This window comes from Podarcis filfolensis (assembly GCF_964270895.1).
Source record: "Podarcis filfolensis genome assembly, chromosome: 8".
Taxonomy (NCBI): domain Eukaryota; kingdom Metazoa; phylum Chordata; class Lepidosauria; order Squamata; family Lacertidae; genus Podarcis; species Podarcis filfolensis.
The window spans coordinates 22,779,357-22,795,961 of NC_139611.1; the positions used below are offsets into that span (position 1 = coordinate 22,779,357).

General features: G+C 47.3%; 1 protein-coding gene across 5 annotated transcripts in view; it reads right to left on the reverse strand.

The window, feature by feature from the left end:
- MEGF6 (multiple EGF like domains 6) overlaps positions 1 to 16,605 on the reverse strand; it is a 206,646-nt gene that overhangs the window by 35,492 nt on the left and 154,549 nt on the right. For all 5 annotated transcript variants that reach the window (XM_083628414.1, XM_083628413.1, XM_083628415.1 and 2 more), the window contains 10 exons: positions 15,014 to 15,136; positions 13,341 to 13,463; positions 12,256 to 12,423; positions 11,460 to 11,591; positions 9,644 to 9,772; positions 5,985 to 6,113; positions 5,705 to 5,839; positions 4,963 to 5,097; positions 1,825 to 1,950; positions 701 to 832 (listed from right to left, as the gene is read on the reverse strand). In XM_083628414.1, the coding sequence (XP_083484540.1) occupies positions 701 to 832; positions 1,825 to 1,950; positions 4,963 to 5,097; positions 5,705 to 5,839; positions 5,985 to 6,113; positions 9,644 to 9,772; positions 11,460 to 11,591; positions 12,256 to 12,423; positions 13,341 to 13,463; positions 15,014 to 15,136 (1,332 nt within the window). The remainder of the gene's footprint in view (positions 1 to 700; positions 833 to 1,824; positions 1,951 to 4,962; positions 5,098 to 5,704; positions 5,840 to 5,984; positions 6,114 to 9,643; positions 9,773 to 11,459; positions 11,592 to 12,255; positions 12,424 to 13,340; positions 13,464 to 15,013; positions 15,137 to 16,605) is intronic.

The window sequence follows — 16,605 nt, forward strand, 5'->3', positions numbered from 1 at the left end:
TTTATTCAACTTATACACCACCCTATACCCAGAGGTCTCAGGGCGGTTCGCAACAAGACCACAACATATAAAATCAAACCAAAAGCAATAACCCAATAACACCCCCAAGCCACATTCTAAAAGGGTGTTGGGTGTCAATAAGATCCACCAAAGGCCTGGTTAAAAAGGAATGTTTTTGCCTGGCACCTAAAGGTGTATAATGAAGGTGCCAGGCGAACTTCCCTGGAGAGAGCAGTCCACAGACGGGGAGCCACTGCAGAGAAGGCCCCGTTCTCATGTTGCCACCCTCCGGACCTCTCAAGGAGGAGGCACACAAAGGAGGGCCTCAGAAGATGATCTCAGGGACTGGGTAAGTTCATATGGGACAAGGCAGTCCTTGAGGTACTGCGGTCCTGAGCCGCACTTCTATCTTCACTGCAGGTATTTAAACAGAGGTTGGATGGCCATCTGCCATGGATGTTTTAATTGAGATTATGGCATTGCAGGGGGTTGGACTGGATGACCCTTGGGGGTCCCTTCCAGCTCTGCAGTTCTATGATTCTATGTCTATACTTATTAGTGGCATCTCTCTGGGGTTCCAGGCCATCAGTCTCTCCCAGCCCTACCTGGAGATGTCAGGCATTGACCTTGGGGCCTTTGGCATGCAGAGCAGGTGTCCTTGCCGTCGCTTCTAACCCTGCTAAAGACAATAGCTGCTTACCGTCTTGACAATGGCTGCCTGTATATCCAGGAAGGCACAAGCAAGCGCCAGTGGCAGGATCACAGCGGGCACTGTTCTTGCACTCTGGGCAGAGCTCCTGGCAGCCTCTACCCCAGTGGCCTTCAGGGCAATCTGTATCAAGAGAGAGAGAGAGAGAGAGAGGAGAGAGAGAGAGAGAGAGAGAGAGAGAATGAATGTTGAAGACCTGGATTGGCAATGGACTCTAGGTTCTCCTCTAGGCAGCGCTAGGCTCCCCTGCACCCACAGCGGCTTCCCCATAAGGTAGTCCTGAGCACCTGTGGCACACATGGGGACACCAGAGCCATTTGGGTGGGTCTTTCCTAAACAAGCAGCAGGCAGGAAGAAGTAGCCACACAATCACACATTGTCAAGGTTTCACCGAAGGAAGAATCAAGTGGCTGGAGTGATGTGGTTGTTGCAAGGACATGGTTGAGTGATGGTGAGTGTGAGGGTGTGCAAGGGCATTTGTGAGCTCCTTGGAGGAAAAGGTGGGATGCAAACACAATGAATGAATGAGTTAATTGTGCCCATTAACTTTAATGGGTCTACTCTGAATAGGACTAGCCCTCAATACTACCTATAATGCTAAATGTGTCCATCCCCCAACAGTATAACAAGGGCAGGGGAAAGCCAAAGGGTTGTGTCCAGCTTAGTCCTACTCAGAGTAGACCCACTGAAGTTAATGGGCGTGATTAACTTATTCTTTTATTGTGTTTACATCCCATCTTTTTCTCGAAGGAGCTCACTGCGGCATACGTGGTTCTCCTCCTCCTCATTTAATCCCCACAACAACCTTGTGAGGTAGGTTAGGCTGAGAGGCAAGGTGAGCTTCATAGCCCTAGTCTTTCCCAGGTCCTAGTTTGACACAGTAAACATTACGCCATGCTGGCTCCATAAGGCTCAGTTGCATTAACCTCTGGGTCTACTCTGCCCATAAGTAAGCTGAATTAGTTAAGTTAAAATGCCATAGGGCACTGCGTGAAATCAACGGGCACAACCTTTCCCTACATCTTCAAGCTGGGAGAAGTTCTAGCTCTTCCTTCCTGCGACACAGGGAGCATTCAAGTGTTCAGAGGTGGAGACATGGGACTTCCCTTACTCACCTTGGCTGCAATCCACACCAGTCTTCCCGGCCACACAATGGCACTGCCCAGTGAAGCGGCTACACTGCGAACCACCGCAGGAACAGGTCTGCAAACAGTTCATGCCGAACTTGCCTTCTGGGCATTCTGAAAAGCAAAGAACATGCAGCAATTAAGACAAAGCATGTGTCCCCAGGGATGGGATTTTTTCCTGAAACTCTCGACGCCAAGATTATTCACCCAGATTTGTTTTCCATCCAGTTCTCCTCTTTGCCTTCGCTGTCCTCGACAACGTTCAATCCGATTGGTTAGAGTGGTCATGTGGCATTTGCCAGTTATGTTGTGGACACCCACCCAAGCAAAAAGACATGGGGTCACCATGGTCAATCTGACTAAACACGAATGTGGTTGTTTGAGGACAGTGGCAGCCAAAAAGAAGAAGCAAAATGCCCCCCTTCCAGCAAAAGGGCCTTTTTAGTGGTGGCTCCTCGTACACGGAACTGCTTCTTTGCAGAGGCATGCCCAGCCCATATCTTAATAATTTTAGGTGGCTATTTAAGATACATCAGCAGGCATTTGGACAAAGAGAGACCGGATTGCTCCTGCTATTAGCAACTATTCTTTAGTTTATTTATTTCCCTGGATTTATCTACCACTTTATTGTAATAAAAACTCAACACCAACATGCAAAAAATTATGAGACTCAAAGAACTGTAGAGCTGGAAGGGACCCCAACCCTCTGCAATGCAGAAATACATTGTGAATGGCCATCCAAACTCTGCTTAAAAGCCTCCAAGGAAGCTAAAATCTGGATTAAGACACATGTCAATAGTGCACATGTCACAATCATAAAAAGTAACCTAAAACAAATAGCAAATGTCAGCATAAATGAGTAAATTGGGTTGTATCCAGTACTCTGGATTCCTCCTCTGAGCAGACCCAGTGAAATTAATCACAGAATTATAGACAGATCCAATCGCCCAGCAACACAGGAATCACAGACTAACTTAGGCCCATTAATATCAATTAATGGTTAATTGATATTAATTAACCAGGCCAGATTCAATTAAGTTGTTGTGCTAGCACAACTGGACTCCTCTCCTTCCCAAATCTGCCTTGGGGGGTCATCCACTGCAGAACAGTGCATGAGAGAGGGAGATGAGAGTGGACATTGTTCTGTCAGACAAGCAGAAAGGTTTATGCAGACAGAACTATTGCCTTATGCCAAATCCCATCCAGCGGATCCCCCCTTGAGTAGGCCTTGGTTGGACGCAGCCCAAAACGTTTTAAATAAACAATGAATAAATAAAAGGATCTAAACTACAGGAGCAGCCTGGTGGATGTGTAAAGGCATGGCGCTCATTTACGCTGGGGCAGGTCTTGCACAGATGCAAGCCCTGAGCTGCAAACACACAATCAAAAAAGTTCATTGGGGGCAGGAATTGGTGGACACACACACACACACACACACACACACACACACACAGTGATTTAAGGATCTAAAGCAACAACCGCATCAGTTTTGTGCATTCTTTCATCTAAGCTAATAGGTGACAGATGTTCCTCTTCCCTTTTAATAGCTTCCAGATTTTCTATCGAAGTCCAGAGCTCAATATTGCCATTAAAAAAATTTACGTTATTTCCTGTCCCTCCTTCCTTGGGGGCCTGAAATTTCCACCAAGGTGCTTGTGTTGCTTTCAAGCCACCCGGTCCATCATTATATACCACTGCCTACCCTCCTACCCCAATCAGCCCAAATTGCTGCAACATAGCGCTTGTGATCCAGACAGATCTTAGCAAGGATTCCTGCTTTCTCTGTGACTGAAAAGTGAGATGCTTCCTGGGGGACTAAGACATATTCTCTGCAAAACAAAAACTCAAAGTTTTGATCAGGCATAGGCTAAGATCCAAAAGGAGAAGGAAATGAAATGAATGCTCGGATATCGGTGTTGTCTAATTAAAAGAACACACACTATTTATTTATTTATTCCATAAAATGCAATTACTTTAAATAAATCAGCTTGATGAATCATAGATTTGTACAGTTGCAAGGGATCCCCAAGGCTCATCCAGACTAAGCCCCTGAAATGCAGGAATTGCAGCGCTCTCTTTTTATTTAAACTCTGGAAAGGTAGATGAGCCCACTCAGAGTATATAACTAGAGACACACCCTGAAGAAGAAAAAGTCTAGTAAAGGAGTAGGGAGGATTTTCATGCTAGTGGACAGAGGAATTAATGCAAATTTTGTCTGCGTACAACAGGCTGATTTCCAAGCACACTCACACAGCCCATGCTACCCTCTTTCCTGGGAAGTAAAAGACATTTTAAAAAGGTAAAAGGTAAAGGATCCCTAGACGGTTAAGTCCAGTCAAAGGCGACTATGGGGTTCATCTCGCTTTCAGGCCGAGGGAGCTGGCGTTTGTCCACAGACAGCTTCCTGGGTCATGTGGCCAGCATGACTAAAACCGCTTCTGGAGCAACAGGACACTATGACAGAAACCAGAGCGCACAGAAACGCCATTTACCTTCCCGCCACAGTGGTACCTATTTATCTACTTGCAGTGGTGTGCTTTTACGATGTACGATATCTTTATTTTGAACTGCTAGGTTGGCAGGAGTTGGGACAGGGCAACAGGAGCTCACCCCGTCATGGGGATTTGAACCGCCAACCTTTTGGTAGACAATCCCAAGAGGCTCAGTGGTTTAGACCACAGCGCCACCCGCTCCTAAAAGGCCTTATTGGATGGTCATTAAACATTCCAGCAAGACAGAAACACATTCAAGGCAGTGCTGTGGAGGGGTGTGACCTAAGAAGAAGGGGTGTGGTCTGGGGAGAGTGCCAAAGGCCAATGAGAAAGTCATGGAGGGCCGCATCTGGGCTTCAGGTTCCCCACCTGTGCAACAAAGCTTTCGTCTGCCTACAGGCAACGATGGCACCAAGTTGGGCAGCTTAAAAGAGGATTAGGCAAATTCCTAATTAGGCTGCACTCTGTGTCCACTGTTGGAGGCTTCTGGGAAACACAAGAGGGGAGGTCTCTCATGATCGAATCCTGCTTGCTGGTCCACCACAGGCCACTGTGAGACCTGGGTGCTGGATGAGATGGGCCATTGGCCTAATCCAGCAGGCTCTTCCTGTGTACACCCCAAAGCAGATCTTACCCTGGCTGCAGTTCTCCCCGTGGTAGCCCGCTGCGCATTGCTTCTGACACTCTCCGCTGACATGGTCACAGGGCGAACCAGAGGGGCAATTGCACTTGCTTCTGCACCTGGCACCGTAATAGCCTGGATCACATTCTGAGAAGAGAGATAGCAACATCAAGCATTTAATGCAAGGCTGGACAGGGAGGAGAGAGGGGGCAGCTGACAGGTGGGCAACAACAGCTTTGGCATGCAAAATGTTCCTGGGGTTTAATCCACAAGATGCCCCACTAAAATAGTCCTCCCCAACCTTGGATCCTGTTGAGGCTGGGGCTGATGGGAGCTGGAGTACAACGTTGGGGGACCCCCCCCCCAGGTTAGGGGGGCTGCACTGAAAGAAAAATACAGATCCAATGCCGGTCAGAATAGACAGTCAGTATCCTTCATCCCTGGGCCCCTAGATGTGGATGGACTACAATGCCCGTCATCCATGACCATTGGCTGAGCTGCCATGGATAATGGGTGTTGTAGTACGGCGACATCTACAGTGGAAGGGTCATAGCAGAGTGGTGTAGAGCCTGCAAATGGTCTCCACAAGTTGAGCTGGGACAGATGCCTTGTCTGAAACCCAGGAGAGTGGCTGCCGGTCAGTGTGGACAACACTGAGCTAGGTGCCCCAATATTCTGACTTTGCAGAAGGCAGCTTCCTATGTCCCCTACAAGAACCTGAGTACCTGAAACCCACTGCACAAAAGCAACTCACTTTTCTGGCATCTGTCACCGGAGTAGCCGGGTTTGCACACGCAAGTGCCGTCCTTTTTGTCGCACTCCAGGCTGTTTGCTTGTGTGCACCGGCATTCTTCGGAGCAGCCTGTGCCGTAGGCCCACTTTGGACAAGCTAACATAGAACGGGAGTGAAGGGCAGGGGGGAGAGAATCAAGAAAAAAAAAGTAAATGGACTTGGGGAGGGGAAATACACTTATTGGGGGGACCCCAAGAGCCCTCTCAATGTCCCCAGGCGAACAAGGTGCCCAGCTGATTACCTAAATGACAATATCGCCCATAAAGGCCTGGGTCACACAGGCAGGCCCCGTAGATTCGGTGGCAGCGCCCTCTGTTGGCACAGTTGCATTTCTTCCTGCAATGCTTCCCGAAAAATCCTTTGGGGCAGCCTGGAAACAAGCAAACAAATGAAGATGGTCAAAGCAGAATGATAGGCTGATGTAGGCTACCCTCTTTCTCAAAACTGGGTCCCCAGGTGTGGTTGGACTACAACTCCCATCATTCCTGGCCAGTGTGGCCAGTGCTCAGGGATGATGGGATATGTAGTTCAAGAACATCTGGGGACCCAAGGCTAAAAAAGGCTGGGCTAAATCCTTGATGCTTTGGTGTCCCAGTCACTAAAGGCAGCTGAAACCAAGCCCTTTCCATTTGCTGCTGATGTCAGAGGACCCTCTGGAACATCAGACCGATTTTGAATTTTGTTTATACCTTCTTGCTTAGTCTTATCTTATTACCGTCAATGCCAAAAATGGCTGCACATCTTTCTTGCGTGGAGCGAGGGAAATTAATGCAGTATCAGGTGCCTCTTGGACTCATTCCTGCTCTTCTTGAGTTGCCTTTCCTAGCAAATTGCTTCCATATGTTCCTAACTATTGCTGTGAGGTCATGTTAATGGATTTCATTTTTGTTTCTTAGCTTTGGACAAAACATCCGTCTCCCCCCCCCCTTAAATAACCTCCAGGGTGGGGGGAAATACAGTATGTGGCATTGTGTGACAAAAGTGGGGGATCAGGATCGAAGAGACATGGGTGACAATTGCTACTCAGCCATGAAAATGCCTTTGGTGGCCTTAGGAACATTGTAGTCCCTATGGCTCTCGACCTCTGTTCTCTTCGTTGAAAGCAGCATTTGTATTTTATCTCACAATCATGCATAGGTGTCATTCCCATACATTCCACAAGGAAGTGTGTTTGTACATCCTTGAGCATCAATGCACACCTATCTGATGAATGGTCACAGCTGCTTAAGGACGTGTGCTTGTTGATGCTATGTGTTTGCTGCAGAAAACGCATAGAGTGAAAATGAGGGACAATTAGAGACAAAGGGCCTGGAAATGCGAGTTACAATGTGAAACTGTAGTTGATGGTAATCACTATATCATCCTGATAATGGATGCCCCAAAATATTATAGTGCATTCTCACCTCTTAGCAGGATGGACAGAACATTCGATCAACCTCCTGATGACCCTTAACCAATCATGGCTGCAGTGGGAAATGTCAAATCAGGAGGGAGAGAGGATGGGAAAAGTTGGCTTTGACAATTTAGGGAAGCCGTTAAGGGGCTTAGGAGTTTGTCTAGTTCAATAAACCTGGTAAATTCATCAGGTAGAGGAAAAGGTCCTCGAAAATAGCTAGAGTTGTTTTACTGGCATTGTAAGGCAGATAGCTATTCTACTGAGCAACAGAAATAGTTTTGTGGAATAGACTCATCGGTAAAGTTTTCATTTAATAGTCACTTATCAATAGTCACTTATAGAGAACCCCTAAATTCTTATCTGATTTATACAGAAAGGGCCCAAGTCTATCTCTCCCTAGTTTCAGTCACGTTGCCTCACCTCCCATACTCACTTAGGGAGTTTGTCGCACCATGTTTTGAATTTTTATTTATCAACAAAACATGGCTATAGCATTCTGCTGTTTACAAGATTTATAGACTGCTTTTTAGTTTTAGAAATTCCCAAAACAACCATGAGTACATCAAAGCATCTGCCACATGCAGGGAATGGGAATGAAATTTGATTTGGATTTTTAATGTTGGAAGTTCGGGTGCAACTCAGCTTGCTGAAAGGGGTTTAGACCAATAGAGTAGCAGACCTCCAGATTCCTAGACTATCTCTGTACCTTTAACTCTATGCTGACTTCTCTCTGTATCCTTGATGTTTAGACTGATAAGTTTTGGGTTGCATCCTGTTTACAACTTCCTCCTCCTCCTCACACACTTTTTCTGGACCTCAAGGCAAGAGGTAATCTTGGCTCTATCTTTTGAGAACAAAGGTGCAAGCACGGCTGATTTGTTTCTCTAACTAGGTAGTTAGCTAGGGCTATAGAACTCTGTCTTACAAAGAATGCACTTTCTTTAATAGACATTAGCATTCTTATTTTATACCAAGTCTCAGCCTGAATACTTTGGAGTCCCAGCAAGGAAGGACTCTATATGCTAACTCCTAGTCCACATTTTCTGAAACGAGATGCAAAGCGTAACTGAACTAGCCTTCAAAAATTCAGACTTTTCTGAATTTTGCAATTCAGTTCCCCAAACAAAACATGGATGCAAAATGTGCCTATTAGGGAAAATGTGTTTGAAGCTGCATACGAGAATGAAAATAAATATGCATTACATTAGGGAATGACAAAAATGCAGCTGGAGGCCTGCCGAAGTCCTTCCTTTTCAACAAGCCTTTTGAAACAAAGGCCTTTATCCCAGTCTGTACCCGGACCTGATTTGAAATTGTTCTCTCCTTGTGAAAACTGTTTTTAATTGTTAGTTTTAATTGTTCGTATAAATGAAGTTGTGTAATATTTTCATTACTGGCATGAAATCATTTTCAGATGTTTTACGGGAGGCGATACATAAGTGGAACCAGAGGGGGTGCATTGCATTGAATTGCACTAAAATGTTCATGAGGACTTTAAAAATGTATATCAGAAACTCATGCAGAAATGTGGAGAGCTCAACTTAAGACCGGGGGGGAAATGAGAAACAGAGGGAAATAGCAATTGGCAGATATATCCACCCCAATTCGTATGGTTCCAAGCCTTTCCTGCTAGAGGAGGCTGAGGCCAGATTCATATCATGCATTGAAAGAACTTTGATAACTCTTTAAACAGCCAGGGCTTTCCCCCAAAATTCATGGGGATATAGTTTGTTAAGGGTGCTGAGAGCTGTTAGGAGACCCCTATTTCCCTCCCAGAGCTACAGTTCCCAGAGCGATTTAACCATCAATCCCTTTTCACAGGAAACTCTGGGAATTGTAGCTCTGTGGGGACCTGTAAGAACTCACAGAAGCCTTCACAAATCACACCGGCAGATAGATTACCAAAACCAGATATTTTAAAAACTCTCAGCACCTTTATCCAATCACAGCTCCCATAATTCGGGGGGGGGGGCTGACTGTTTAAAGGGGTATCCCAGCACTTGGGAGGGTTATCGGGTTTTTGTTTTTATTGAGTATTTTGTGGTACTATATCTTGATTTTATTTTGTGAACTGTCCTGAGACCTCTGGGTATAGGGAGGTATATAAATTCAATAAATGATAACAATACAGTGGTACCTCGTTGGTTGAACAGAATCCGTTCCGGAAGTCCGTTTGACTTCCAAAATGTTCAGAAACCAAGGTGTGGCTTCCGATTGGCTGCAGGAAGCTCCTACAGCCAATCAGAAGCTGCGTAAGCCACTTTGGACATCCGGGTTCCAAATAACGTTTGCAAACTGGAACACTCACTTCCAGGTTTGCGGCATTTGGGGGCCAAAACATTCGACTCGCAAGGCGTTCAGGATCCAAGGTACCACTATAATAATAATAATAATAATAATAATAATTAAAAAAAAAAAAAACAACGTGCAGTGCGAATGTGACCTTAAGTGGAACCCTCTTTCCAACTTCTAGCAGGAGAGCAGAAAAGAGGTCTGAGCCTTACCATCTTCACACAGTTCCCCACTGACTCCAGGCGGGCAGCGGCAGGCTCCCGTCACCGGGTTGCAGGTGCCTCCGTTTTGGCAGAGGCAGGTAGAGCTGCAGTTCCTTCCAAAGGTACCTTCTGGGCAGGCTGTGAGAGGGAGACAGTCAGAGAGGGCCCGTGAGATGCTTGAAACAGATGGGCCAGGCCAGTGGAAACAGCGGAGGACTTCAAAACCTTTAAAGCTCTATGCGGCCTAGGACCCACGTACTTACAGGACCGCCTCTCCTGGTATGCCCCACGGAGGACCTTAAGGTCCACAAATGACAACACTTTGGAGGTCACAAGGTGGTTAGGTTGGTCTCAACTAGGACCAGGGCCTTTTCAGTACTGGCCCCAACTTGGTGGAACGCTTTGTCACAAGAGACTAGGGCCCTGTGGGACTTGACATATTTCTGCAGGGCCTGCAAGACAGAGCTGTTCCGCCTGGCCTTTGGTTTGGACTCAGTCTGACCCTTTTGTTTCCCTCCCCTTATGGTTTTGACTTTTAAAATGAGGCTGCACTTTAAATTGAATTTTAACCTGTATTTTAAATTGTTTTTTTTCTTTTTTATTTTCTTATTATGCTTTTACTGAAATTTTATTGGTATTAGCCGCCCTGAGCCTGGCTCTGGTCAAGGAGGGTGGGGTATAAATTATTATTATTATTATTATTATTATTAAGAATTAGATCCGTGAAAGGTAAGTCTGTTGCTGGCTACCAGCCACAATGGCTATGTTTCAGGGATATGCTTCAATCAAATGCTGAATCAGATTGATTTGGGTCCAACGCAGTATTTAGACAAAACTGGTTGAGGCAACCCTGGATCCCTCAGTTGGGATCGAGTCCATCCAGAATAATCCAGGGCTGCTAAAAGGAGGAGCAAAGGAGAGGGACCTCCCTTCCTGACCGCATAGACCCATGGACTTGTAGAGTTGCAAAGGACATCAAGGGACATCTGGCCCAACCCCCTGCAATGCAGGGATTCATCCTGGGTTGCAATGCAGCTGCTCCAAAGAACCAGCCTGGGTCCTAAAATCAGATCAGGGGGAGGCATATAAAAGCCCTATGCTTTCCCTCCATCGTCAGAGGTATGTATGCCTCCCAGTTGCTGGGAATCACAAGTGGCAAGAGCGCTGCTGCACTCAGGTCCTGCTTGCAAATTTCCTGTAGACATGTGGTTAACTGCTGGATGGGCCTTTGGCTTTCTCGCGAAAGGTAAAGAAAGAAGATCTTCTTCTTAGATAGGCATCAGTTCATTTAGTGTCAGGTGAATGGGCAGGGAAGGTACAGGCATGACTCAATTCTGCCTACAGACTCAATTGGCCCCTTGAGGGAGGTGGCGGTAGTGGGGAGTGGTGGTCTCTGTTTTTCCAGAGTGGCCAGACACTGTGCTGGGAGACAGAATCCCCAAAGGTTCCCACTGGTGTCATATAAAGAGTTCATTAGCCTTTCAAAAGCCAGCAGTGATTCTAATTCACCGCCGATAGGTTTATAGCTGCTGTCTGAGTGCAAACACTCAGATCCAAGGCACACAAAAATGCCTGGACTGCAGACGGGGATCTCAAGGGGCAGATAGCGGCAACGGCCTCCGCACAACTTTACGGAGCGCTTTTGCCGGGTAACTCTAGTCCAAGGTAAACATGATAAAATGCAGGCCTTTGGTGCTATTCCAAGCCAGCTGGCTCACCATTGCCCTGACGCTCTTCACGTTTAATGGCCTCTAGGAAGGAAACACTTTGACAGGTCATAAAAGGCGGCCCCATCGTTTGCCGGGGCATCGCCTTTCCGACTCACTTTGGTTGCAGAGGATCCCGCTCCAGCCAGCAGGGCAGTTGCAGCCTGTCCGGTCCTCATTGCACACCCCTCCATTTTGGCAATCGTCACACGTCAGGCTGCAGTCATGGCCGAAGGTGTCGTCCAAGCAGACTGCAAGAAAGGTAAACTGTTACGGAGCTCAACCTTGAACCAAGAGGCAACAGTAGTGCAATACTTTTATGAGGGCTAACTGGGGGAGGCTCCTAGCTCCGTGCTTAACATGCCAAAGGTCCCAGGTTCAATCCCTAGGACCTCCAGGTAGGACTGGGGGAAAAGTCCCGTCTGCAACCCTGGAGAACCACTGCCAGTCTGTGTAAACAACACCAAGCTAGATGGGCCAATGCTCTTGTCCGGAATAATGATGCAAATCGATCGTTTGATTCATTTAAACAGCTGCACTGTAAGATTCAGCAATGCACAGAAGCTGGTGTGGATAGCTAAGTTCCAAACCACAGTTTAGCAAATCAGGTAATTTTGTGCTGGAAATTACAAAGACTGAATTCACATCTCCCAGTACTGGAGTGCAATATGTTCAGAATAAATAAAATATATTTGAATGTCAGAAACAAAAGGTACGTATGTTCAGTGGAATAGTGATTGTTGCTGGTGTGTGTTTTGATGGAGGAAGAGAAAACCAGGAAAATTAATGATGGAATGGAATACCTGGGAAAAGGGCATGCCTAGCTGGCCGGCGGCTGCAACCCTGGACAGGAGCACTCATTTTAGGAAGGAAGACACAGTGCAATGTTTTGCTGTGGGTCCCATGTGTGCTTACTGAATTTCTCAGACAGTGTGTGCTCTCCTCTTGCTTCTGCCTCCTCCTCCTCATCAAGGTAGTCTTCATCAAATAGCTGGGTGAGCTCATCTCGCAGGACCGCCACGTGGGGGAGCGGGCGGAAGATGGGACGCCGGCTATCCAGGGCCTCCACGGGTTCATCAAGCACTGCGGAGAATAAGCAAACCACGCCAAGGACATTTAAGGAATGCCAAGGACCCAGAAAAATGGTCTGATCATTCACCAAAAGAAATAAATTCAATATGGGGGCTGACCAGTGTACAATGGTCTATATTGTTTTATGTTGTAAAGATTCTAAATGCCCTTTTCCAAAATGACGCACACCTTCTGCATGTGGACCCTTCTTCACACATTACATTTTTAGGTATAGCTTGAGAAGGGTTGCTAATCATAGAGCATGTGCTTTGGATCAGGGCAGAGGACCTCTTTATTTGGCCCTTCGGATAATGCCTGGATGGAGGACAGAGTTTGGGGGAGTGCAAGTAAGCATAGGAACTATCCGGCCGTCTGAAGGTAAAATTGGCATTCAGCGCTCCACACACTTTTGCCTCTGGCCCTGGCTCACTTCGGGAATACGGCCCCCAGAAAGTTGCCTAGAAGGGAATGTTGCCCTTCGGTTGAAAAGGGCTCCCGTGCAGATGCAGAATGTTCTCAGTTCAGCTCCTATCATCTCCTCCAAGGAGGAGGATAAAATTGGGAACTAAATGAGAAGGGGACAGAACTGGGTATATCACCTTGAGTTTCTTAGAGGAAGGTGGATGGAAATAAAATGTAATAAATAAACAAATATAAGTAGGTATAACGAAGAGCCACTGTGCTGTCTTGGCTTTTAATTTCTTTGTTGATTTGCTCCAAGGAGCTGTTTTGTTTTGTTTTGGGGGTTGCTGATGTTTCCTGTACCATGTGCACAAAGCTTTTCAGATCGAGTGGGCTCTCAATCTAAAGAAGTAAAATGCCTCCAGTGTCGTTGTTGTTGTTGTGAAGAAGAAGAAGAAGAAGAAGAAGAAGAAGAAGAAGAAGAAGAAGAAGAATGAAACGGGTGGAAAGATGAAGAAGTCACTTACAGAGACAGCTCCTTCGGTCTTCATCGAGCTTGTAGCCAATCTGACAGCTGCAATGGAAAGACCCCACCAGGTTCTGGCAGAGATGTTCACATCCGCCGTTATTTGAAGAGCACTCATCCACATCTTAAAAATTAAAGGAGGCATTTTTTTTTTTTTAGTTTTAATTTTGAGCTACAAATCTTCAGAATGTAAGAATCTAACAACATGGCTGGACTAGGCCAATGGCCCATCTAGTCCAGCTTTCTGTTCTCACAATGACCAACCCAATGGGAAGCCCAAAAGCTGGACCCGGGCACAAGAGCCCACTCTCCTCCTGTGCTTTCCAGCAACTGGGATTCAGAAGCATAACTGTCTCAGACTATGGAGGCAGAGCACAGCCTTCACGGCTTGTAGCTATCAATAGCCTCCAGGAATTTGTCTAACCCTCATTTAAAGCCATCCATTCTGGTGGCCATCACTGCCTTCTGTGCTAGCAAGCTCCATAGTTTTAACTGTGCACCATATGGATTATTTTATTTTATCCATCCTGAAACTTTCAACACTCGGCTTCATTGGATGCCCACGAGTTCTTGTGCTATGAGAGAGGGGGAGGAAAACTTTTCTTTATAGCCACTTTCGAGTTGGAGAGGAGGTGGGGTTGTGGGCTTCAGCCCCTGCAAGAGCAGGGAATCCTCGGGCATGTCATCTCCCTTGCCAGCCAATCGGCTGGCCTGGGAGGCGTGGCCCATGCTGTTTAGGGCCAGCGCGCCTGAGGATTTCCCTCTTTCTCTGCTCCAGCGCCCCAGCTGCTTCAGCATCCAGTTTAGCATGGAGGCCCTCTACAGAGATGATGGAGTGCATCTTTCGGATGCTGGAAATGATATCTGGTTGAACGACATATCTTCAGGGATTAGGGATTGGTTACAGGTTTGAGGGTATTGGCGGCGAGCTATTGCTCGAGTGGCAGTTAGGCATTGGTAAGGGCATTGTTATGCAGATGAGTGAGGGGGGGAGGAAGTGCCATCACCTTCCCCCATATCGAGGGGTAGTCCGGTAAAGGATTCCGGGGGGCGTTGCCCTGTCCGAAGCCTATGGAGGTGTGGGCCAAAGGCACGCCCCCGAGCGGTGACCCCGGGGGAGCTCCTAGTTGATGTACATCGGCAGGACTCCCCCTACTGGTGGTTAACCCTTGCTGGTCTTCTAGCAATCGGGCTGAAGCCGGTTAGTCGATAGGACCAATGCCTAAGCCAATACCGCTCAATTCCTGTAATCAATAAAGTTGTGGCCTAATTTTGCCCATTAACCTAAAATACTGGTGTCCTGTATCTTTATTTCCGTGGGGGAGGCGGGAACTCGCCACGCAACCACTTTCTCCATGCGTACGTTCTATAAGACTTCTGACCTGTCGCCTTGCTCACTCTCCCATTCCTCTAAACTGCAAAGTTCCAAGCGCTGCCACCTTTCGCTCCACCCCCTTGATCATTTGTGTTTCCCCTTCTCTGAACTGCAGGTCAATAAGATGAACCAGACTTAAGTAAGACTGGGAAACTGACAGATGCCTCCATCCCTAGATGCACGCTCACACACACACACACAAAAAGCATGTGGACCTTTGCTCAGGAGCTGAAAACGAATGGAAGGGCGCAACGCCAAACTATTTTTTGAGTCCCGCTGAGCACATAGCACCTCCCTACCATCGCAGCTGCAGCCGTCAGCGTTCAGCCTGTATCCAGCGAAGCAAACACACTCGTAACCCCCTGGGTAGTTGTAGCAGTCCTGGTGGCAGCAATGAGAACGAGCACCACACTCGTCCGTATCTGGTCGAAAGAGAAACGGTTGTCAGCCCGCATCAGCCCTGCGAAGGGCCCTGTGAAGGAGGAGCAGGTTTACGTGGCCCTCCCCCTAAGACAGAAACGGGGGAGGCATTGGGATCTGCTGGCATTTCAACGGGAATCTTCCCAGTTCCTACCTCTCAAACTGAAAGCCAGCTGTCCTGCAGTTCTCTGACTGATGTGTACAAAAATGCACATATTGTGGGGGAAGGGGGCATCTGGTTCAATAGTGTCTACACTGACTGGCAGTAGCTCTCCAGGGTTTTAGGTGGGGGGCGCAATCCCAGCCCCATCTGGAGAAGCTGGGGATTGAACTGGAGACCTTCTGCATGCAAGATAGATTTTCTCTTGGGGAGCTACAGCACTTCCCAAAATTAGGGAGGGGAAAGTGGGGGGGGAGAGAGAGAAAGAGGTGCAAGTGAGAATCTCTACTTGGACCTCCTCTCCCGGCAACCATTGCCCTGATTGCATGTTTAATTGGGGTTTTAAACCCTAATTAAGTTTAGGGCTGTGCATGGCCCGCCCCCATTCAGTTCAGGGCCTCGATTGCGCCAGGGCTGGATTATCCCAGGTTAGATCTGGCCCAATCCAACATGCTGAATCAGGCCTCAAACCAGATTGACCCAGTATACTTGAATGAGCGTCTCCACCCCCATCGTTCAGCCCGGACACTGAGGTCTAGCTCTGAGGGCCTTCTGGTGATTCCCTCCCTGTGAGAAGTGAGATTACAGGGAACCAGGCAGAGGGCCTTCTCGGTAGTGGCACCCGCCCTGTGGAACGCCCTCCATCAGATGTCAAAGAGAAAAACAACTACCAGACTGAAGGCAGCCCTGTTTAGGGAAGCTTTGAATGTTAAATGTTTGATCATGTTTTTAATATTCTGTTGCGAGCCGCCCAGAGTGGCTAGGGAAACCCATTATTATAAATAATAAATTATTCTTATACAAGTCTGAGGCTGCCCATAGATACTGTCTACCAATTGCACTGGCTTGAAATGAAAGTGCAAACAGTATTCCAGGGCCTACTAAACCTTCCTTGCCCGTCACACACCCTCAGAGCTAAGAAATTTAATAGAATCATCCAGAGTAATTGCCCCTGGACATGGGAAAGCTGAGAAAATCCCTGTGGGAGGCAGGGGGACAGCAAGTACAACCTCAATGCAGAAAGGATGCAGGCGAAATTGCACTTAATGGTCCTCTGAAGATCCCCCTGGATGCTCCGGGCACTGACCCAGACAGACCTACGCTCCACACGCGCAGCTCAGATGCATCCGGTGCATAAACATTTAAACACAGGCGGAGCCAGTTCCCTATCCAGGAAATGCCTGGCTGGTAAGATCTGCCGAGAGTTTCTGATTAGGTTAATTGCCAGACTGGGACTCAACACAGCGTGATATAAAATGAAATGCAGACATTTGAGATCATGGCATTCACACACACACACACAAACACCTA